At 46.1% G+C, this 24,897-nt stretch overlaps 1 protein-coding gene across 1 annotated transcript in view; it reads left to right on the top strand.

Moving 5' to 3' along the window:
• LOC138511251 (phospholipid-transporting ATPase ID-like) overlaps window positions 1-24,897 on the top strand; it is a 668,434-nt gene that overhangs the window by 605,336 nt on the left and 38,201 nt on the right. The window contains exons 24-25 of the mRNA XM_069626794.1: window positions 15,519-15,602; window positions 22,538-22,783. Coding sequence (XP_069482895.1) covers window positions 15,519-15,602; window positions 22,538-22,783 — 330 coding nt within the window. The remainder of the gene's footprint in view (window positions 1-15,518; window positions 15,603-22,537; window positions 22,784-24,897) is intronic.

Genomic DNA, 24,897 nt, shown 5'->3' with positions numbered 1-24,897 from the left:
ATCAGCAGACGATGGTCGCCCCTTCCTCCCCTTTCCAGAACGCCCCCCCTCATTTCATATCCCACTTAAAGCACTGAATAAATAGAACATATAGGAATGCCTGCACCCATTATCGCAGTGCCATTAAGTATAGCAGAGGAGCATTTATCACGGACTATGTGTACAGTGAGTAAATGCACAAAACCGAACACTAGCCTGTTTCCAGGAGCTTTAAACAGGCCCTAGACCGTGCATTAGACGGCCTCTGGGACACACTGCTGGTCCAGTACAAGAAACGACAGCAGGATAATCGTGTACAAGATTTCATGTAATTAATACCAAAGCAATACTCCAAAAAACCCTCACATTTTTCTACTTTTTAAAATGTTTTTCCCCTATTTTCACCTTCGCCCCCATGCACGCCAACTTTCTAGCCTCACCCATCCTTACTAACTCTATTATCCATGCGTTTTTTAAGCGATTTTGTTAATAAAACTGCAATGCCTTTTAGTAGTACAAGTTCGTTGTGTTACATTTTGAGGGGTGGGGTCGGGGGGTTCTTGCGATTTTTGGACATACACCTATATGAACACTTGTACAAAACTTCAGACTTTCAGAATCACTGGCCATGATCCCAGTGGCAGTCACAGGTAAACACTTTCCTAATGCAGATGGAGGGATCCCAGGCTACAAAATAGATTCTGGTCAACAGACAGCCAACCAGAAAACCGAGAACGGACACAATCTGCCAACACTGTGTGATCTGGGACCAGGAAATACTAACGCTCTACCCACACTGCCCTGCACACAGAGGCACCCCGAATTCTGGAGGAGAAAGTGAGCTGAGTGGACCTGGCAGCCTCTTCAGCTGAGAGGATGTGGGTTGTGCAGGGGAGGGATTGGCAGTAGCTTGGGAGATAGCGTAGGCCAGTGGCTGCTATTGGGCATGGCTCCATGGATTGATCTGGAGGGCAGGGGTGTTCCTGTTGAGGAACCCCTCTGTGATTGGGCCATGCAGGTTCACACCCATATTTCATTCAGAGGGGTGGGGGGGGGGAGTTGGAGCATTAACGGGCGCAGACCTAGAAACTCGAAGGCCATGTAACCTAGAGTACTCTGAATGGGGAATCCAGCGCTTTAAGTGGTATGCAAAATCGAGGGGGGTAGGGGCTGACAGGGAGCGTGGCCTAACGGGTGGCATGCAGCTTTTGGGCATCGCCTCCATTTCCCTTTTTGTGGCGCTGACTCCCGCCAGGCAGCCCTTTGCAACAATCCTTACCCTCTCACCCAGCACGCAAGGGTGATGAACAGTGCATTTGTTTAGTTAAATAGGTGCCTGGCATGGGGCAGCGCCAAAATGAAAGAAGAAACGGCAATGTGGGTGCAAGACAAGGCATTTTATTTCTAAAGCCTGAAGCTCTTGTGCATACAAAAGAAATCAGATCAGGCGCAAGAGGATTCAGGCAGTCGAAACAAATGCCTTGGCTTCTGGCAGCCTGATTGGCTCGAGCTACTAGGGGGTCTTTAGGGAGCACCCCATTTCTGAAGTACTTTTAGGAAACAGCCGGGACTCTGTCCAGCTAGGCCCAGCCCACTTAAAGCACTAGGGCAGTCACGTGTGGAGTTATACAATGTGAAGACCTCTCTGAACCAGTTGAAGGTTCCTGGACACTGGCTGGTGTGATCGGTTTGCATGGCCCGGGAAGTCCCCTCTTGCTCCCTAACTCCCTTACCTGTACCCCGCAGTTGCTGATGCTGACAGGAAAACGGGGCAGGACAGTTACCTATTGAGAACTATTAATCACCTGCATCCCTGAGCGTAGCGACACTGGATTTAGGAAACGTGCACATTGATAGTTTTCATCCCGGGTGTTTTAAAAGACTCCATAAATTTGCTAAAAAGTAAAAGAAGGTGCTGTTGTGGGACAATGCCGCCATCTAGTGGTGATGATAATGTTGCTACTAAAAGCTGGATTGCAGTTTAGTTTCCAGTGCAAGGGCACCCATTAATTCCCTCGTTTGTATTTCTGGTGTGTGAAACTGAAACTTAATATGATGAAATTTTAGACAATCTACACAAAGCATTCCTCTTATGAATGACTTAGGTTATCAGGCTTTTCATCCCACAGTTCAGACTCTGGGATTCCGTTCTTATTAATTGCAAGTAAACCTTCCCCGGTGTGCTCACTCGTGCCCCAGGTGGATACGACACCTTTGGTCGATACTGCAGCCGAATTCTGAAATGTTTCTAAAACAGAGCTGAGAAGAGTAAATGAAAAATGCTGGAGATACGTTAGTCCGTTCACTCTAAATATTCAGAGAGGAGTGTGTCCAACTCCAGTCCTGGAGCATTCTGGACATGTTTTTGCTTTGGAGCGCTGCTGCTGCAGGTGCATGGGGCGTTTCCTGGCCACTAAGGGGTCTTGGGTGTGCCTTGCCGCTGACAGGTAGATTTCTGGCTCTGTGTACAGCAGGATCTCATCAAATGTCCTCGTTTCCAGTCCTCGGCTCCTGAAGATGTGTGAGTGGCCATTGCAACATGATGGTTGGTTCGGGCCCCCTTGCTTAGAGCTGAAAGCAGGTTGAGGCACCCGTGGGGGACATACATTATAATTGAGATAAAGATAAAGTTGATAGCCGTCCAATGATCACAAGCCAGCAGGGAGCTGAAACACTGAATGCCTGCTGAATAGCTATGAATCCTTCTTTGTAAGCAAGTGTTTGACGTGGAGGAACCAGTGTTGAAAGGCAACAAAGGGATAATCAGTTTGCAGCTGTTTCAGTATTGTAATTTGGTGGTTCAGGAAAAATGGAGGGGAGGTAATAGTTGAGTGGCATATGAAATTCCGTAGGATTTTGAATGAAGGGATGTCATGAATAGCGGGGGTGCATTGCAAATGAAGCTTGTAATCATGTAATATCAGGTATTTTGTCTGAATTTGTGGCAGAGGGCCTGTGTTACATCATTAATCCAAGATGGCCGCCGCTAAAATTTATGATTCAGAATTTGATCTATATCTCCTTTCATCTGTGATCCTATCAAATATTTTCTTAGGACCTTTTTTGTTCACCATAAAAACTGAATAAAGGAGGTCCTCAAAGGATTTTGATATCTCTTATGGTTCAGAAGTTTCTGTTCACAGTTCATTTTTCATGATTTCTAACTTTCTTTCCCTTCTTTTAATGGAATGACCTCCACTTTTTTCCTGCACTTGCAAACTCTTAATGAGGCCCTTAATGTCTGCTTAAACGCTATTAATCGCTCTTGACATCAGAGGGGTCTGATGTTGAGGAAGCAGAGTGAAAAAGCAACAAGGTGATAAGAGGGAGATGACTGCCTGAGGGTGAAAACAAAAGGCATCCTGCAATGTGTGAACTCACGTTTAATGTCCCGAATTACAGAACTATGTTTCTGTGTCATGCGACTGCCAATTCGGGGCAACTTCGCTGGGTCTCACAGAGCCCTGAGGCCCAGTTGGACTGAAAAAGTTGCAAGGCTCTGACACTTTGCATGCCTGACGCTGAGCTTGCACAAGGCACCAGGAGCCTTGTTTGGCTGTGTGGTGTTGCCCAGATGGAATGACAGTGGCTTAGCATCACACAGCTTCCATTGTCACAAAGTTTCCAAGTGCCACATATGAGCAGATGCCCCTTCACTGTTGGAGGAGGTCTCGCAAAAGTGCCCATTGAGCTTAGGCATGGCCAATGTCACTACGCAGGAACGCGTGCAGGAAGTGATGAGGTTATTTAGTGCGGCCCTTTGCGTTCCTTTGAAGGGATATTGCCCTGGTCCCCCGAAGCTTTTGTGGCTAGTTTAAGTGGTATTACATGCCCAATGTGCGTTTATCTCACAGGTTAATCCTGAACATTTTTTTCCTGAATATCGAAACGGGTATTTTAACCAAAAGTATGCCTGCCGTCTATTCATAGATATTTTTTGCCGGCACTGATTGTTCACCTCTGTTCATTGTTTTAACCTTATTTTAAAAATGAAAATAGTCCAGCACTCTGCTTTTAAAATACAGCTCCATTTACTGATGATGTAGTGTTTTCCTTTAATACACTGTCACCCAAAGCACCGCAATTATTAGTATTAATATCCCGGTGCGGATAGGTCCTTGCACCTCTCTGGCCACGGTCAACAGCGTGTGCCTAAATGGGGACTGGGCCGAACGCTGTTTGCCATAATGGCCAGCGGTGAAAGGTCTGCACAGGAAGGTCCGGCGTCGCCTAACAAAATCAATGTATACAAATACTGATCCAACACTGCCATCTAGTGATCACATCTGATAATACAGCCCTAAAAGCAAGCTTTTTGGCAAATGAGACTTATGTTTATTTATGGTGCTAGAACAGGCAAAAGCACTGGCATGGGCAGCTATGCATAAAAAAGAAATGGGATGGCAGCTTACAGGTGCCAGAAGATTGGAAATCCAAAGTAGAATGGACTCTACGCTGGGATGTGTATCAGAGGTATAGCATATCAATCTACTAGTAACTACAGCAATAACTACTGTGTGTGATATCTCTCAGCTTCTCCAGATAGCGTGGCAGCTTCCAGTCCTCCTCTAATGCTGGACATACCCGCACTAGGCAGCAGCAGTGTGCAGAGCCCTGTGGAATAATTCCAGCATTGCCACAAACTCTGCCATTTAAGGGAATGGCCCCACTGGTTTGATGAAACCTATATTTGATGTGTTTTGGCTTGGTATTTTTTTTTTACCGTACAGGACAGTCAGAGCAAACTAACTAACCTCATATGCAAATCAGGAAAGATGAGAAACCTAAACTACTTTGAAAATTTCCCAAATACAAAAAAAAATGTCTTTTGACTCAGAATGTTAGGTCCCTCGTTGGAAAGGCCCTCATATCGTATTTTAGCCAAAATCTTGAGAGTGGCCGGCTAATGCATCAGATGTTAGTGGAGGAGAGGGGCAACCTTCAGAGACTTTGTGTGGGCAAATGTACTTATATAGTTCCCAATTCCCGTTGTCAGAAAGGAAAGTTTTTGGGGAACTAGTGTCAACTAGTGTCCCGGAAGGATAGCTCAGTGGCAACGCGCTCGTCTTGGAAACAAGACGACACGAAGCAACACAGGTTTGATCCCCGGGTCCACGCTTTGGGTATTAAGCGCATTATAAATATGCAACTAAGAGAAATGGCATTGAAACAGCGCCTCGATGCCCCTGGACTGTGTGAGCACTTTAAAAATGCAAAATAAATGAATAAAAATAAATAAACTTAGCAGCCAATCAAATTTAAGGGACACTTGGAAATGGGCGTAGCCCAAAAACATGAAAGGTTTCGAATACAAAATGCACATTTTGATCGGAGCAGCCAGCAAAGTAATGCTGTGGTTGTGATGTGGTGCATGGTTGTGTTTGCGAGTTGCTACTTCATGGTGTACATCCAGCTACAATATACAATAATCCCACGTGTCTGTGAAGTGTCTGTGGGCTGTCAGAAGGGATGTCCCAGGAAACTGACTAGATACTGTGATCCCTGATATATGTTTCCTAGCATAGCATCCTCTAGCCTAACAACACAGCTCAACACACAACTCCAGCAGCAAAACAACATAGGTTACACAATGGAACCTATACCCCAACCAAAGAAAATTGCCTACACTAAATGTCCTAAACACCACACTAACACACAATACCAAAGATAAACTAATACAACTGTTCACACTCCTTAAACACCACTTTAACAGACACCACAGTCAACCACAAAAACAATTTGTGTTAGCAACCTGGAGCACAAATTAAATACTGCTCTACACAAGTTGGAAATTGCTTAAATGACTCACACTACAAGATGGCTTTAATTTTTCAAATCTACACACATCAACATTGCAACAAAGCATCTTTGCCCTGTTTTTTCCCCCCTGAACCAGGTGAAGTTCCAAGAAAACGTGAAAAAGGGAGGTGTGCTCTCCAAGACTCAATAAAGTAGCATAACCGGCATTGCAAAGAGTTTCACTCCTTCGCCTGTGAGGTAGTACTCGGAATAGCCCAGGCAACTTCCGTGACTGGCAGCAGCAGGGCAGGAAACTAATGTCGGTTTGCTGCTCTTTAATCTCTGGTGCAATGACTAACTGGTGAGACTATATATCTGCCTTTTAAAATTAAGGGACATGGGAACTGCGGGAGGGTCACAGCAACAATAGTGTACTTCTTGGTGGTGGCATTGGGCCCACGAATGGAGGAGCACAAGGAGACAACGTTTTGTCCCTAAATTCATGAAATGTGCCCTATTGTAATGCAATCTTTTTGAAAATGCATAAATCTCATTGTAACGCAACCTGACAATATGAAAATACCTATAGACACATGTTAAGCCAAAAGAATGGCATTCTACCGTTATTCTCCACATCCTTGAATGGAAAACTACAAGTCCTAGAATGCAAAATAAGGATAGCCTGAAAAAAATGTATTGACAGCACTATACTTCCTGCTCTAAGAAATGCAGGGAATACTTATAGTTAAAAGTGTAAACTGCACAGAGGGGGCACGTCACATTTTCATTAGATACAAATAGCCCCACTGCATGATATTTGAGTCCTTTGGACTATGACATGCAAAAACAAAGGGGCAAATGCAGGCGCAATCGCCTGTACAGCCTAGTTTTTCACTTTATAGTGCAAATTGAGTAGGTGCCACGTGTCAAGTATTGTGGGCAGTGTTTGCAATGGATCGCTTTGGAATCTGCCTGCCTTTAGCTGGTGAAAAAAACAGTCAGATTCCATATGAATCTAAAGCAGGTGCACTAGCGTGAAAACGCCATGCTGGCGTAAATGCTTGAGCCTATGTGTGACAGAGAGGATGGGGAGGCGGACAAGTCTACTTCCTTCCGTGCTCCCTCTCGGCCATACAAATGAATGAAAATATGGCACGGCATCAAAGTATGCATAAAACATTTATGCATGCATTTGGCACATGCTTTTATGCTATATCATAGCACACATGCTTCGCATTCTAAGATAAATTGTGTCAAAGGGTCACCTGGTATAGAGACCGTTACAAACGTCCGGCTTGCTGTTGTGCATGTTGTTAAGAACATTTGCAAATACTTTTTTTGCATGTCAACGTAGTGTACATAATGGGAATAAACGAATCTTTAAAATGGGGCTTTATTGTTTTCACTTTAATTGTCTGGGAAGCGGACACAGCTTTGCTAGTGAAGTGGAACCGTTGAGCTGTCTTTCAGTGCAAACCCACCATTGAAGTGCCCCATTGTCTCAAAAGTCATGCCTGAGAAAGGCACTTCTGATAACAAGCAGCGCCCTGAAGCCCGCCGGCGAGTTGGCGCTTTATAAAAATTCTATAGAATAGAAAGTAATTGCTTTCCATTTCCGGACGGAATGCAGCCACAGACCCGGTTTATCATCTGCATTTCGTCCTGTTTAGTGAAGGTTAGAGGGTCTCTTCAGGAATTGCCTAGAATTTCGAGGCGGGAGGGGGCAACTGGAGCCCAATTAGCCCAATGGTTTGAAGGGGATTTGGGTAACCTGACAAATCATGGTCTTCTCATCCCGCTTAGTTGAGCGCACTGGCATGTTCAACTCCTGGATGCTTCCCTTGTTCGTAGTAGGTTGTGTAGGCAGCTGCGTGTCCCTTGGTGCCCGTGAGTTGGAAAGGTGGGTTTTTTACATAAGACATCAGATTCTGACATCAGTATGATATGATATGCTATTTTATTTATATTGTGCCTATACACAAGTGTGTAAAGGCGCAACAAGGCGAGGGAGGGGAACAAGAGGGAACAAGACAGCGATCTTACTAGGCCCAGTGACATTGAGATTGCGCAAGAGCAGGGGAGGGGGAAGGGGGGAAGTGCCAGGGAAGGGGAGGAGGAGCAAGTGCAAGACATAGGATCAAACATTGAAAACAAGAAGTGCGGCCAGCAGGTGGCAGTGCAAGGGTTAAGTGCAGAAAAACAGGTGTTAGAGAAATGCAAGTATTGGGGGGTTGTAGGGTTGCAGATACAGTCCCAAGCGCAGGGTTGCTGGGAGGGGGGGCAGTGCAGATGTGGAGTAGCAGCCCTTCTTCAGCTCCCCTATTCCGCCCTTCTGGCCTCCATTGTCTTCTTTCCCAATATGATGTTAATGTGGGGAGGGGGAGGGGGAGGGTGGAAGATGGCCATTTGCTGATCATGGTTTTGCATATTAAGCGGCTTCCGGTGTAATTAACACCTGTTGTTTCAGTCCATATTCCCATCATTAGTCAGCAAACAAGTACTGGATCGATATAGGACGCGTTTTTTCAATTTTATTTAGTATTCGGCCAAAGACAATGTAAACATAACTGGACATGGTGACTAAGTGCTTATGTGCTAAAAAAGTGTCTACATGTCCAGCAATAGGATGCTAACAATAGTGTCCCGTACGGGTGCCGTTGAAAGTTATGTAGGATGGCAGGGAAAAATCATGCTTAGGGCAGGAATGTGACAAAATGACTACTGCTAGACAGCCTACTCAGCACCACACTACTACTGAACCAGCAGTGTTCCCAAACATAAAGGTGATTATTTTATTATTATTTATAACGCGCTTGGTACCCAGAGGTTTCTAAGTGCAGACCCTGGGATCGAACCTGTGTTGCTCCGGGTCATCTTGCTTCCAAGGCGAGCACGTTGCCCCTGAGCTCTCCTCCCGAGAAACAGACAATTTACAGATTGTTAATTGCCTCATAGGGTACCGTCCTTCCCCAGCCTATGAAAGGATCTGGAAAAGCACAGCTGAAAAGAGATCTACTAACATGAGAAATGCCCTACAAAATGAAATAAAGAAAACAAGTTCCGGTCCCCACTTTTCCTGGTTGGTTTCTGTCTCAGTTTTGCTTTTCAGTATATCGTATTGGTCTCTAACTCTGTCTTTGCTTTTCAAATGTGACATGTGTTGCCACAAAGCCAATATAACATCTGCCATTTTGAAACTTATTTTTTCACTGGATCCTTTCTTACACCGAGACCATCCCCGAGACGCCGCCTCCTCTTACCCCGTCTTTTCTCTTCCTGAGCAGACGCGGGTACCCCTTCATTTTCCACAAGTCGCCCCCTCTCTTCAAAACCTTGACGTGTGTTTCTGTCTTCTGCTTTAATTCTAAAATCACTAAATGTGAAACAAAAGCCATTATTTAACCAAGATCACACAATATGACCTATTGGATGATCTGCGAAGGACACCAATAACTACTTTTTCATAAACCTTTAATGCACACAAAAGAGGCACCTGGCAATTCATAAACCCGTTCTTAAAATCTAAACCTCACCCATAATGGTCTGTGTCTCATTCACCAATATACATATTTCACTAAATCACATGGAGAACAAATGACAAAATGGATACATTTAATCGTTTATTTCAATCTTTTTTCATTTTATTTATTATTTATTATTTATAGAGCGCTGAGACAAGACCCGGAGGTATAGGAGCGCTGACAAGACAGACTACACTAAACGGAATCAGTCTGCAGGGGGCAAGCGGCGAGCAGGCTTGAGCCAGGAATGGTTACTGGAATAGCCCTGTTTTTAAGCCACGCTGAGAGCGGCATGACCTCAGGTCAGGTGGCACGGCGTGCCAGCATTTAGGTGCAGCATTGGGGAAAGACCCTTGAGCAACCTAGGTCAATTAAGCCTTCAGGGCAGGCAGAAGCAAGGAGTCGTCGGATCTAAGCACTCTACGTGCTGGTAGCCAGTGGATCCTGTCAGAGAGATATACCGGCCTAGTTCAAAAGAGGCACTTGTCAGCATACGGGAGGGGATTCTGGATGCCACAGGGAGCTAGTGTAAAGCCCTCCTGGCCTCTGAGACATGATCTTTATTTTTGGCAATCCCTCTACGGCCCGGACGGCGTTATTTTGGAAAGTCTGTAGATGAACCAGCTCTCCTTTGCCAATGCCTTGTAACAAGCTGGAGCAATAATCCAGTTTGGCTTCTATGATAGCTCTGGTGGCTCGGTTATTATGAGCAAGGAATGGTCTGAGTTGGGATAAGAGTTTAAGGTAGTATGAGGTGGAGGGAATCAGGTAACTGGTATGCACTTAAATTTTTAGTTCCTGATCAAGAAAGAACCCAAGAGTCTTGACTATGGGGAGGGTGGAGCAGCCAGCGATTTGGAATTTGTCAGAATCCCGGCTAAGCTTATTTAGCTGTGGTCATGTATCCATAACCATAAACTCAGCTTTTGAGTCATTCAGGGTGAGCCCGTTCTCCATCATCCAGACCTGGACGAGGGAGTGGGCTGAGTTGACAGTTTTATAGTCTTTTGAGCAATCCCCTGACAGACGTATGAGCATTGAATATCCTCTCCATAGTTCACGTAAAAGACACGATTCTCATCAAGCAGCTCAAAAAAGGGCTTGGTGAAGAGATTGAATAGAGTCGAGGATAAGCAAACTCCCTGGGGGACTCCACATGACACCAGGAAGACCTTGGCCGCAACATCACCACTAAAGACTCTGGCTGACCGTCCATCAAGGAAGGATTTGAACCAGTTGACCGCAGCTGGTGAAAAGGCGGCAGAGTGTAATAGCCCAATAGCCAGCTGCCCATGGTCAACCAGGTCGAAGGCTGCTGATAAGTCCAGATGCATTAGGAGAGCTGTTCTGCTTTTCTCAAAGACCTGGAGAATACTGGCCTTCAGGTCTAATAGTGCTGACTCAGTACCATGGGTATCACGGAAGCTGGATTTCCTCGCACCTAAGATGTTAGATTGAGGTAAGAAATCCTGCACTTGAATATAGGCTGCTTTGTCCAGAATATTGAGCAAAAACAGAGAGTTGGTAATGGGCCTGTAGTTTGTGGGAACACTGGGATCCTGTGAGGGTTTCATGATCATAGGGGAAATCCACGCCTGCTTAATGCATGGCGGCACCATGTGTTCCCTGAACGAGGCATTAATACATTTGGTGATCAGAGGAATAAGCAGTTTAGCGCATGCCTTGACGGTCGTGGCGAGGCAAGCATCTCCCTCGAAATGGGTAGGTTTAAGTTGGCGATGTATTACTGATAACTCTACTTCTGAGACCTGACAGAATTCAAATGTGGGAGTGTTGCAGCCTGTCCCAGTCCCTTCTGAATCTGGCCGTGGCATTATGTATGCAGCACGTTTATTGTCAATATCCTTCTGGATATTTTCAATTTTGTTGGCCATAGCATCCTGAATGGATGTACAGCAACTTTTGTTTTTATTGTCAACTGGTGCTAGCGGGCATGGACGTTCCAGTTTTTTAAGAACTTGGAAGAGCTCTTTGGTGTTGGAGCTGGCGTTTTCGAACCTATGGTTGTACATCATTTTCTTGGCAAGTAGAACAGCCGTCTTATGTTCCGTAGCTGCGTGATTATAGCTGTTCCTATTCCCCTCTGTGTTCTCTTTGTTTCACGTATTACAGGCTTTACGTTTGAGGATCTTAAGCTTGTGGATTTCAGGAGAATAGCAGGTTTTGGAGGTCTTTTCTCTGGAGCCACAGTGTCGGCCGCGTGGGGCAGCGTACTTTGATATAACGCAGCCAGCTCCACCACCGACTCAAAGTGAGCCAGTTTATCCGGTGTGTTTTTGAAGATGGGCGCTAATACTTCCTCAGTCAGCCTCCGCGTGTTTCTTGACTGGATACGTATCCGGTTTACTTTTACTTTTATTTTCCGGGTGCGCAGGGCTCATAACTCCGGGGGGGATTACGGAGTGATCGGACCATGAGAATGCAATTAGTTCTAAGTCTTTGACTACAACCTGATGGCATGCGATCCAGTCCAGGCTTCTGCCTTTTACGTGTGCAGCCTCTAGGACCTGCTTGGAGAAGCCTAGATCAGCCAAAGCATCCTCAATAGCTGCTGCGGGGGAGTCAGAGTCGTCCCCCAGGCCCAGATTGAGATCACCCAGGATGATGAATTTAGATGGTGGTTTGTGAAGGGGCATCTACATGTCACAGAATTGTGCGAAACTCAGGGAAGTCTGCATTTACTGCACAAATGTGACCCAGCACTACTTCAATTTGCTCTGCCTTCAGCTCAAATCGGCATTCTAGCACATCCTTTACACTCAGGAGGCTCTGAGGGACATACCAAACAACCAAACAAGCAATGGCAGAGCCAATGGTTTTGGCGTTTACTGCTGTTCTTCGCATTTTTAGTCACTGGGGTGCAAGGAGGAGAGTGTACATTTTCAAGGGAGGATGTAATAAGGGGTGCAGGTGTACAAGAGAATGAGAAGGGGATTAGAGCAAGGGAGGAAGTCATTGAGAAAGGGTGTCCTCGATGATGATCAAGAGGAAATATGAGCGAGAAAGGGTGAGAGTGAGAGGGTAGGAAATAAAGCGAGAGTCTGAGAGGAAGGATGAGAGGGGGTAGGGTGGGTGGGTATACAGAATGGGGTTGGGTGGCTGGGGTTAGGGTGGGTGGTGGGGGTAGAGAGAGTCGGTTTAGGGTGGGTGCGTGCATGCGGAGAGAGGAGAGGTTGTGGGGGGGGCGGCAGAGAGAATGTGGGTGGGGTATAAAGAGTGGGGGTTCAGTTGGGTAGGGTAGGTGTTTAGTGTTAGAAAGTGGGGGTAGGGTGGGGGTAGGGTGGGTGTGTGGGGGTTAAAAGAGTGGGGGTAGGGCAGATGTTTGTGGATAGAGAGAGTGCCTGTTGCTACGTCACACAGATATTCTCAGTTCAGAGCCCCCCTCCCTCTTCGGCAACAATAGGTTCAGCATTTTTGTGGCGCAAGCACAACAAAGAGTCAACAAAACCAAAAAGGAATGACACTCTCCTTTCAAACCAAAACACACCCACTCGCCGCTACCAAAGAACCACACATTGCTTCTTGCAGTACATTTTTATTTTGATCATGTTCCCTTCAGCCAGGTAACACCTAAATAAAGGTATTGAGACCTGCTCAGCTTCGGAAAGTCTGGCGGGGTCGGGACAGAGTCAATCACATATCAGGTTCACTCTGAAAACACCATAAAATATTTCAAAACACATTAAACAGGGCCCTGTTTCATAACTAATACAGATAGTGCCTGCACCACATCCCTTGTGACTGGCTAGTTTAATTAATCATTCATTCTGTCTTTTCTTGTTTGTATTATCTACTCCTGTGCACCATACGATATGTTGAGAAGATTCATATGGGCATTGTTGCTTCCATGGTGAGAAGGGGGTAATGGCCTCTAGTGGGGCTGTAGGATGCACTGGTGCTGTAAATGGGGTGTCTCTGACTATAATGAGCCTAGCCAGCATGTATGTACTCCAGCTCCCCCTACATAAGCCATACCTCTGCTCTCACAATCTTTGCTAGTGGTCATTTTGATACATGACTGTGTGAGAGTCGGGGGATCTCCTTCGCAAGACAGGCTCAACGTGATACAGAAGCTGTCCCTCAGTGGTTTTGACAACAAACCGCAGGAATTTACACTGCACACAACGTTACGTCAATGTTGTTTGATTTTATTGAAAGCAGACATGAACCCTCGTTAGTGCTATTTGTCCCCGTTGTTTTTTATCATAGGGTATTTCTGCACATTAGCAAACTGTTAACCTTTAAATATTAACCTTCTACCAAAAATAATTTGTGCAATTATTCAGGGTTTTAATGTGCTTTGGTAAGTAAGACATGCACATGTAAGTGTAACGTTCTTATTATGACTACAATATATACTGGAAGTGATCGTTAGATATGAAAATTGTGAAGTTTTAAAATAGTCACTTTATAATGTTAGCACAATTAAATCATTTCCCTTTTGAATAGCAGTTTTTGCCAAGAATGCACAACATTTTAACTCCCCAAAAAGTCCTTCCATTTTAGAAAGGTTCAGGCTTAGATTGAAACCAATTATGTGTTTCTTATGCAAGTACCAAGGCAATGTTTAATTTTGCATGCTGACCACTTATTGTATGGTAGTGCTTTGAACCCGCCTGTTTGTTTCAGTATGCACAAACACTAAATATGAACAACAAATAGAAACCAACAAACCCAGTTCTAGGCTCTGCAGCGTGGTCCTCTGGTCCTTTACAGGTGCTATCACAACACCAGCACCTCCTGCAGAGACTAGCCGTGTCTCCCTGACCACTCCCATACAGACAGTTGAATGCTCTGTGTGATTTCAACATTCCTGCAGGACACACACAATGACAAATGATCTACAAATATTGGGCCAATCCCCACCTCAGGTGGATTCCCCTGTCATTACTGCTCTCATTCTACTTTTGACCATTAAAAAACACAGCACCCTCATCCCACTTCAAGATATCTGTTATTTTTCTCTGGTTATGCTGCTGTCCTCAACGCCTGGGGTGGCTCTAACAAACATGCAACTGGTATTGTGCCTCTCGGCCCCACAAAGAGAGAGCCAGCGATATAGATTTAGAGTGAAGGTGCAGAAAGCGAGATCTACGTATCATAATCCAGGTACCGATAGTAGGATATGAAGTGTCATCTATAAGACACGACAAGGACTTTAAGGATAAGTGATATGGATGACAGGGGTCTGCAACTTGTGGCTCACCAGATGCCTTAGAATGTAACAGCAATGGTTGCTCACCATTTAATATGCTGCGCAGGGCTGATGGGAGTTGTAGACAAATACATCTGGGGAGCCAAATATTGTAGTCCCATGAAGATGTGATGTGAGTTATAAGGATTAGTGGGATGGCTAGAAGATGTGAATTGTGCTATAAGAGTTTGATGTGGACCTTGAGGCTTGTAATGTGGGCTCTGCAAATAGGAAACGACCAGAAAACAAGCCTTCTCTGCCTACGCTCCAAGACTATGGAACCTCTTCCCCGTCAGCATCCGACTCGCCCCCACGCTCCTACAATTCAGAAAAGAACTCAAGACCCACCTCTTCAAGGACTATCTCCTCAACAACTAGGCCATCACATCACCCCTTGCGCCACGTGACTCGCTAGACGCCACCCGCCCCTCTTCTCCGGTCACCCAGTACAGCTGTACAACTCCTCTGTGCCCCTTTGTTTCCCTTCCCCTGCTGTATATCTGTTCTGTTGTATAGCTCTGTAAAGCACCCAGTTATGTATCTGTATTATTGTATACCTCTGTAAAGCACCCAGTTATGTATCTGTATTATTGTATACGTCTGTAAAGCACCCAGTTATGTATCTGTATTATTGTATACCTCTGTAAAGCACTCGGTATGTATCTGTATAATTGGATATCTCTTTAAAGTGCTCCGTCACTTCTCGAACCTAGGTCCACGCTCAACAAATACCATAATGATATGAAAAGATATGGGCTGTGTATGTCTTGGATTGTTGACTATAGTGACTACGATACAGGCTAAAGGACATGAAGTGTGGGATTTAAAGATTAATATGTGGGCTATTAGGATGGTAATGTCCACTGTAAGCCCTTGGATGTGGGCTGTAAGACATGCACACGGATTAGTAGGTGGCCTTTAGGATATGGAATGTCCAGATTAGCATATGGGATACAGGCTCTATAGGCTGGGCCGCTGGCTGCCTCAGATGCGGGGTAACAACATGCGATCAGCTGGTCTGTGCTGGCATTAACCTGTTTCCACATTATGCCCTGTTTCCACAGACGGTGTATGACGAGTGGTTCATCACGCTCTACAATCTGGTGTACACCTCGCTGCCCGTGCTCGGGATGAGCCTCTTTGACCAGGTAGGTGCCTCCTCTTTGCCACTGGCTGCTCTCTGCCTGCTTTGCCCAGGAGCTTTCACTGCGCGCTGCAGGGCCCCTGTGACGCTTTGATGATGGGAACCAGAGCCCGCCTTTATGGCACATCAAACGCCGACACATGTAAGCCGGTTCCACAGCCCTTTCATCTGGAGTGCATTGTTAGGAAGTGCTTTTTATATCACGCAGGGTTATGGAAGAGGGCCTTCTTTCATTATAGCATCAAATGGTGACTGAAGAGCCAGCAGGATTTGGCAGCACTGGCCATTTGATTCCAGACAAGTTGCATGTGGCTGAAAGGGTTGGGAGGTGCTTGCTCTGTATCTATGTGCAAAGACCATCTTTTAGGGCTGCTGGTGTTCCTTCCAGTGCAACCCCTTTCACCTTTTCGTCCCCGACTATCATACACCCCCCTAGACACCCCCCATCCCCACCGCCACTCACCATGTATAGGAGGGAACGAAAATGTTTCTCTTTGTCTGTCGTCTGCATTTTAATATAGGTCTTGCAGACCTCTGAAGTCTCCCCATTCCATTCGTGAGAAATGAACCCAGTGATGTTTTTAAAAAAATAATGATTTTGGGACGTGTAGTTTGGTCTTTCCAATTTAAATGTAGGACTACAAATCCCAGAATTCTTAAATTGCGGAAACTGGAGGGCTCTGGACACCAGCGCTTCCTCATAACCTATAATGGTATTAAATTGTACGATCCTTCCAGCAGTGTGAAACCTTTGTTGCAAATATATATATATATATATATACATATATCCCAGGGCCCAGATATCTACGGGTTTGGCACGAGCTACAAATGCTAAATAAATAAAATAAATAAATATACCCCCATGAAATCAGGGGGAGGGGGTCAGAAATGGATAGGGATTGTGAGCAGGAATCTTTGGTGGGACCTAAGGATGCTTGACACTGTTTTGGGTGATTGAGTGCTACGTTATCTGGGGGATCCGGGAGAGTGGGTGCTAAAGGGCATCAGAGGGGAGGTACTGGGTACCCCAGCTCCATGTTTCACAGGCTCTAGAGCTGGTTCAGGGGGCTACTCTAACAGTGGCACGTCTGATGGGGCGCGTTGCCTTGATGCAATTGCATGTAAATGATATCATATGGTAGGTTATTTATAACACGCTTAATGCCCAGAGGTTTTTAGGCGTGGACCCAGGAATCGAACATGTGTTGACCCGTGTCGTCTTGCTTCCAAGGCGAGCATGTTGCCTCTGAGCTATCCTCCCGAGTGCTTATCCTTTCGAGCCAAGCCTACTCAGATCCAAAGCTGGCCCTCTAGCACAATCAATTTTGTCCTGGGAGATGTTTCTTAATTTGAGAAGACGGCATTGATCCAGGTTGTCTTCAGAGCCGAAAGTGATCAAGAAACCCTGAGAAGAATCAGTTATACATTTCCACATCACAGCGTCATGGGATCCAGTTTGACCGGTTGGCGGCAGTAGACCCAGGGCTGATTTGACTCTAGAAGCTCTCACGCGATAGTGTCATCAGAAACCCGACTCCTTATGGTCCTTGCAACCCAGATGTTGAATGAGGGGTTATCTCACAGGAACTTTGAGAGGTTAGAGAGGTTGAGAGGTTAGAGGTGTTTGTGAAACATCTGATCAACTTGTGCTGTATGGTGGCTAAACCTGCTGCACCGCACCCTAGATCTTGCGCCTCATATTGTTCCATAGCGAGTGCTGTATAAAGGAAATTTAGTTAAATAGGACTTCCTGCGGCGGGCAGTTCAGCACTGCTGATCCTGTCTAACAGCCTCTGGAAAAAGACGTCGAATTCCATGGCCCACAATGGCCATCAAATGGTATCAGGAAATAAAATGGTGGCAAAAATGTTGCTGGTAAAAGAAAAATGGGTGTGGTTTGATCCGGTAAAGGTGTACCTCAATATACCATTTAAGGGGAGCAGGGATTGCGGGGGTGTCGCCCGCTACCCTCAAATGGTATAATGGGTCCAGGAGTTGCGGGGGTGTCCCCAGCATCCTTTACATGATTGTGGCGCCAAAACCACTGCATTTTTGCCGCAATATTTTGTATACACAGGTGCATTTTTGCCCCCTTTTAAGACATGGAACCCATCAAATTCCATGGCCTACAGTGATCATCGAAATCCATGGCCTACAGTGGCCAACAAATTCCATGGCCTACAGTGATCCTCGAATTCCATGGCCTACAGTGACCATCGAATTCCATGGCCCACAATGGTCATCGAAATCCATGGCCTACAGTGGCCAATGAATTACATGGCCTACAGTGGTCATCGAAATCCATGGCCTACAGCAGCCAACGAATTCCATGGCCTACAATGGTCATCGAAATCCATGGCCTACAGTGGTCATCGAATTCCATGGCCATGCCTTGAGCAGGTTGAGGTGGGGGGTTCTTCTAGTCTATAGTAGCCAAGGGATATGGATCCTCAGCCTCGTTTAGAGACCTTACAATATCCGACAAAAATGGCTCGACCGCTGTGCCAAGATATTGCTTTAGAAAAAGCTGTCCCAAACTACTAATGAGCCGGGATAATATTTGCGACCTATTTCTCCGTATGCAGAAATGGCTGATGCAATGTTTTCATTGAGGCCTGCCAAGGCTGCTGGGCATGATGGGATCTATTGCACACACCCATTGTTTGACTGATACACTCATCTCAGTAGCCATCACTGTCTCTACTTCATGGACCATCCCAGCCACATGGACGTTCAGTATAGCTTCAAGAAGGGTGACGGCCAGAACAAGGATTCTTACCATGCCTATAGCATACATTAACATCTCAGCAGAAATTCAGGCTAACTGGGTCCTTCCTTGATTGGAGGACGGCCAGAACAGCTGGATATGCTACCAAGCCAAAAGACAGGTTTTCGGCAGGGTTTCCTGATGGTTGACCAGTGTCATATCCTGGAGAACATGTGTGGGGAAGGGAGTGGCACCGCTGTGGCCTTCCTCAACATCTCTCAGGCCTCTCAGATGATCTGCAGGTGAGGTCTGTGGGATACAATGAACTGCCTGTGCATCACCACACCTCTCTTGGACGTAGTTGTGTTGATCCACTCTATAGTTCCTTAGTGCAGAACCACTAAGAAAGGGAGGGTGAGTATGGTTCAATGATGGCGAATCCGCGCCATTTAATTCTGGACCATTTTTCTAAAGAATTTGGGTCATTTGTTAAATTCCCTTTTCTCCCCTTTTTTGGTCTACCAGGACTCTTTAGCACATACTCCCAATGTCCTTGTACAGAATGGGGGAGCGGTTACGGGGAGTTCATTAATCTGGAGCGCTTTCCAGGGTTTTCTGTTTTCCCTCATTCTGAAATGTCTGTTTGGGAATTCAGAGCTGCTCCCGTTTGAATGCTGTGACGAATCTAGCAATATTGTCACTGATACTCTGGGGGGAAGCCAGTGCTTAAAGTGGGCCGGGGCCTGCCGGGGCCGGGCACCGGCAGTCTCCAAAAAGTGGGACTGAGCCGGGGCCCTGCCGGGGCCCCCGTCCTACCGCAACATTGGCGGGATGCGGCCGCGACAGGAGATGCGCCTGCAATGAAGTCAGGCAAGCTGACAGAAGTAGCAGCCAGCCACAGCGACGCTGTGACTGGCTGCCACTTCCGTCAGTCATAGTAACTGCATCTGGTGACCCCTCGCGCGAGAGGTCACCAGAGGCAGTTACTGTGCCTTTGTTTCCCCAGGTCGCCGAGGCGTCTTTAACCCTCGGCGAACCTGGGGATTCCTCGACATATTTCGAGGTTTATAAAAGATGGCTTTGAAAGTACACATTTCAAGCCATCTTTTATAAAGCTTTGCCGACGGACAATTTTGTCCGTAGTCAAAGCTTTATAAAAGACGGCTTGAATTGTGTACTTTCAAAGCCATCTTTTATAAACCTGAAATGTTTAAAAAAGATGGCCTGAAAACTAGGCAAACCGTAGGGTATGCTCCCAAATATATATAAATGTTATATATGTGTGTGCGTACCTTACTATGGTTTGTGTACATTGCAAGCCATCTTTTATAAACGTAGAAATATGTTACATATGTTACATATTTCTATGTTTAGAAAAGATGGCTGCAAACTGTTGGTTTCGGCGCGCATGCCCATTGATGAGACACTAGCTGGCTGCAAACAGTGCTTTGTCTTGGGCCGAGACTCCCTCTACTGCCCTCTGGTGGTGAAAGGGAGAAGAGGAGATTAGCTTTCCATATTTTCCAATGGTCTTTGCCATCATAGCAATGTCTCCTGCTCTTTTGACGTGCATATGATCCAAGTTTAACGTGGTCCTCGGTGTCCCAGTTAGAACACAAACGGTGTGGGATGTGACATGACAGTGCCTTTGTTTTGTATCCTTTGTTTCCCCAACACAACCAGTGGAGAGAGGATGGAAGCAGCGCAGTAAGTACAGTGCGTCACCAGGAGTGTTGTGATGGCTTCTGGATAGGAGTCTTCTAGTGTTGTGTAATTGGGCTGGGGGCTGTGCATGTTGTTTGCTTAAAGAGACACTGTTCTCTCCTGTTACTCATTTTAAAACGCTTTCATTTAGTACAGGTGTGCTCTGTGATTCTTGGCACAGAAACGCCCTCTTCCCCCTTAAAATGTGTGGCTTCTAGCTCCAACATATTGTGGAAATCATTTATTCTTCGTTTATAATGCATAGACGTCTGTACTGGGCAGCCTTTGTGATTTGAATGCCCCTAAAATGTAAGACAGTACAGAAGTAAACCAATGGTTTCCATGCAATGGCTTCCAGGCCAGAGTTCTATTCGGCGCAGAAGAAGGTCGCTCTGGTGCCTCTCGGACTAGGCGGGCCATTAAATAGTTCAGTAGCAATGGCGATATTTATGTGGGGATATTAACACATGAAACCGCCGACTAGAGGTAGCAAGAATGCCAACCTCTTATCTTTGCTTCCAAGATATTGGAAAACCTGTGGACTTCTCAGTGCGTGGGATTTTGGGTAAAACTTAGTGGATTTCTCTGAGATTCGAGAACATGTCAATCACTCACCTTAGTGGTCATGACATACGGCATTTCGTTTTGAACATGAAAAGAGCGCGGATTGTAAAGCCATGACTCCCCAAAACTTGAAAGATTTGATCAGCGAGGATTGCTGCATCCTCAACCAGTGCTGGACTGTCCAATTTTTTAGAAAATCAACATTCCAACTGTCTATATTGATTACAAAAAGTGCTATTCCAGTTTAATTTAGTATTTTTTCTAAGAAGAAATTATTTCAGCACTGCAGGCATCCATTCTGCTTCCCGGCCTGCAGTTAAAGCCCCCATCCATAGCACCCACTGTTCCCTACATTGGATAATAGCATTGCTCATGGCATCCAAGAATCTCGGTGCATACACCCCAAACACAAGCATAGGTCTCCCCAAAATGATCCACTGTATCCCCACATACCGCCCTTCAGGGTCAACCATAGTGTGATGTGTCGAGAAAGGCACAGCCTCCCTCGCCCAGACGGGCACGCCACGTGTATAGAAGGAAAACCTTGTGCCCGCCACCTGCCCCTTCCTGCTTGCCCTCACAGACCCCCATCTTCCCACCCTCTTCCATCAGGAAAGACGACGTCTGGTGCAACACCTGATACCTACGGGTCTGGAGCGCAATACAAATGAATAAACAAACAAACTATCCAAGACAGCCTCACAGGCAAAATCAAAGAACTGCAAGCAAAAATAAAAGCTAAACAAATATGCATACCAGCTGTCTCGCTTCCAGCCCTCACTCCCAAAGATCAAAGAGACATCACCCTCTCAAGTTCCAACCCACCAGCACCTCCACCCTCGCTAATATCACGAAAGGCCTCAAGCCTTCTCACTGCAAGGGAGATGCCTGCCCAGCCTCGATCGTAAAGGAATGTGCAAAACCCCTAGTCCCACTCATCGCCACCATGACTAACTCATCCTTTGGTCCCTGCACTGTCCCCCTCCACCCTGAAAGAATCCTGGATTTCCCCACTGCTTAAAAAGCCCCCTCTTGACTTCGCAATCCTTACCAATTACTGACCTATCACAACGGTCCCCTTCCTCCTGAAAATCATGGACAGAGTCGCATATCTGCAGATCCAGTCAAACCTTGAACTCCACCATATTTTGGGGACCCGACAATCAGGCTGACGAGTCCGAGTCTTGTGCACACGTGTCCTTTTAGAGTATTCACTTACTGGCCTCTCTCCACATGGAGAATCAGCCCACATGCTGAAACCATTCAGTATCCTCAGGTCTCCTTCCAGTTCATGTAAAACTTGACAAATGCCGATATATAACCTCTCGTCAACCTTCTAGGAGACCGCGCGGTAACCTGGGACCAGACCACAGCCAATGAATTTAGGAATGAAATCTAACATTGACTTAACTGATAGAAACACCCATTTACATAGCCAGCACCATAAACTGAAATTACTCAAGTGAATAGTGCATTTTTTGTCTAATCAAAAGACAGAGAGGCAATACAGTGTGCAAGAATTGCAACCCGGGTGACACAGATGAGACTATTTGGGACTTCAACTCTCTGAACATATAATACTTGTGTGAAGCACTATAGCCATACAAAGATCCCACTTGTATGCTGGTGATGTTTTGTAACACTTCGAGCAGGGCTATGCAACCTTGGGCTCTCCAGATGTTTTGAACTACAACTCCCATCAGCCCTTCCCAACATGTGAGGGATCATGGTAAACGTAGTCTTACGCATCTGGAGATCCGCAGGTTATAGACCCCTGACTGAGAGTGACGGGGAGTGGACACTGTCTCTTTAACCGTTTAGTCAGTCATAGGAGGACATTGGAGTTAGATGAGTGTGGTGTGCCGTGCTGTTTTCTGTAATGTACATAGCTGCGTGTGGGAACCACATATACCTCGCTGCACCATGCTCCTCCTCCAAGATCACACGTTTGGTTTGTTTTCCAGGACGTAGATGACCGCTGGAGCATGGAGTATCCCCAACTCTACGAACCGGGACAGAAGAATATTTACTTCAACAAAATCGAGTTTGTGAAGTGCATGTTCCTTGGGATCTACAATTCACTCATCCTTTTCTTCATTCCGTACGGCGCCATGTACGACACGGTGCGCGACGACGGCAAGGCTATCTCCGACTACCAGTCCTTCGCCTTGGTGGCTCAGACCTGTCTGTTGCTGGTTGTCTCTGTGCAGGTATTGTCTGATTGTTCTGTTTTTAGTGATTCAACAGGTGCAGTGCGCAGCTGAACCAAAATAAGTTGTGTCTCAAACTGTATTATTTGTTTGTGTAAAAGAAAAATGCATCAATATCCAGAAAATTGCAGTCATCATGATCCCCAAATCCTCATTTATATGGAAGACTTTAAAAACTGAGTTGCAGCTCACATCTAAACAGGTGGTATATATGTGTTTTTCTCGTACAGTTTTATCATAAGAAAATGTGTTGTGTGTGCATAATTCTTTTTGTCAAATGTCTTTATTGAGATTTCTAAACAAGAAAAGGATGAGAACAATAACATTTTCCAAGAAGTAAACATCATTTAAATAACATAACATTATATTTACACCTTTTTCTTATTAATAGCGTAATAAGCTGAAAAAAGGGCAATGGAATCAGAGCAGGAAGAAGAAAAGAAGGAGCAAGAAAGGGAAGAGAAACAAAAGGAGGAAGGAAAAAGTGAAGAGAAGGAAAAAGGGAGAGAGAAGAAACATAAACATACATTAAAAATGAAAGGGAATATTTCAAGAATACCAGTCATTAAAGATATTCCATATAGCTGCATATTTATCGGCTTTTTCATAATTCTAACTATCATAAAAAAAGGAAAGAGTATCCAGTCCACATCCAACTGAGGGCCCGATACTCAACATGGTGTTAAGTTCCGAAAATGTCGTGGAAAGCCTTTCCGACATTTTCGGTTCTTGACACATTGCCCCGCAGTCGGAATCAATGCGCAACTTTCACAATATGCGCGCCCGTTGCTAGGATGGGCGGTGAAGCAACCTAGCGACCGGCACTTTCATGTTCAGCGAGTTATTATGCTGATAACCCGTGCATCCGTCCATTTAGGACCCATTACATCACAATAACACATTCTTCTTTAACCCCCCAAGAAATGTGTAGAATGAGTCTTGCTTTGTTTTTTGGCATAAAAAGGCCGCAGATTTATTTTCCACAATAGCATAAAACCACACTGTACACATTAGTGGAAATAACTCAGAAGATGCAGCGACTGCTCCGTGTCCAATAACCTGCTTCCCCCTTTCTTTCCCAAAGTCCATTATAGGCCCAACTCTCCCAACCCTTTGCGCCTGAGCTTCACCTCCCCATGCAGGTGTTCCTGGGCGGGGAGAGTGCCGTTTCCTTGGGGGAAGCTGAGCCCTTGTTGTTCCCCCCAGACGCCCCTGCCGTTCAGGCTCCCAAGGGGCGCTGGTCTGAGAAGGGCGAAGACCCTTCCGGCTTTCTCCTGGCTCATCCGGAGTCTGTCTCTTGTGTTTGGTTGCCCAAACACCGCCACACCGCCTGTCGTCCTGCGACGTCGACGATCAGGCCTCCTTGCTTGTCCTGTTTGTAGGGTGGGTGGGTGGGAAAACGAAGTCCTCTGCTGGTAGGTGGGCGTCCCACTGCCAAGGCTAGATACTGCCTGCAGTGGGAAGCCCGCTTGTTATAAAGGGGGGTAGCTCCTCCCCTCTCCATTGTTGCCCTTCGCGGGCTTTTCTTCCGATTTGCCGCGCTGTTTCCTTTTGCGGGCTTTCCCTTTGTCTTGCCGCGCTTCCTGCGGGCACCTCCCCCTCATCCTGGGGAGGGGGAGGATAGGAGGAGGACACCGCCCGGGTTATCGGGGTGCCTCCTCCATTTTGGGATTTTGTCGTCGACACTTGGCATAACCCGTGCATCCGTCCATTTAGGACCCATTACATCACAATAACACATTCTTCTTTAACCCCCCAAGAAATGTGTAGAATGAGTCTTGCTTTGTTTTTGGCATAAAAAGGCCGCAGATTTATTTTCCACAATAGCATAAAACCACACTGTACACATTAGTGGAAATAACTCAGAAGATGCAGCGACTGCTCCGTGTCCAATAACCTGCTTCCCCCTTTCTTTCCCAAAGTCCATTATAGGCCCAACTCTCCCAACCCTTTGCGCCTGAGCTTCACCTGCCCATGCAGGTGTTCCTGGGCGGGGAGAGTGCCGTTTCCTTGGGGGAAGCTGAGCCCTTGTTGTTCCCCCCAGACGCCCCTGCCGTTCAGGCTCCCAAGGGGCGCTGGTCTGAGAAGGGCGAAGACCCTTCCGGCTTTCTCCT

Source organism: Ambystoma mexicanum, chromosome 6p (genome assembly GCF_040938575.1).
Source record: "Ambystoma mexicanum isolate Mex_15411 chromosome 6p, UKY_AmexF1_1, whole genome shotgun sequence".
In the NCBI taxonomy this organism is placed as follows: Eukaryota; Metazoa; Chordata; class Amphibia; order Caudata; family Ambystomatidae; genus Ambystoma; species Ambystoma mexicanum.
The sequence above is the reverse complement of the archived record's forward strand: the minus strand, read 5'-3'. Positions and strand labels throughout refer to the sequence as shown.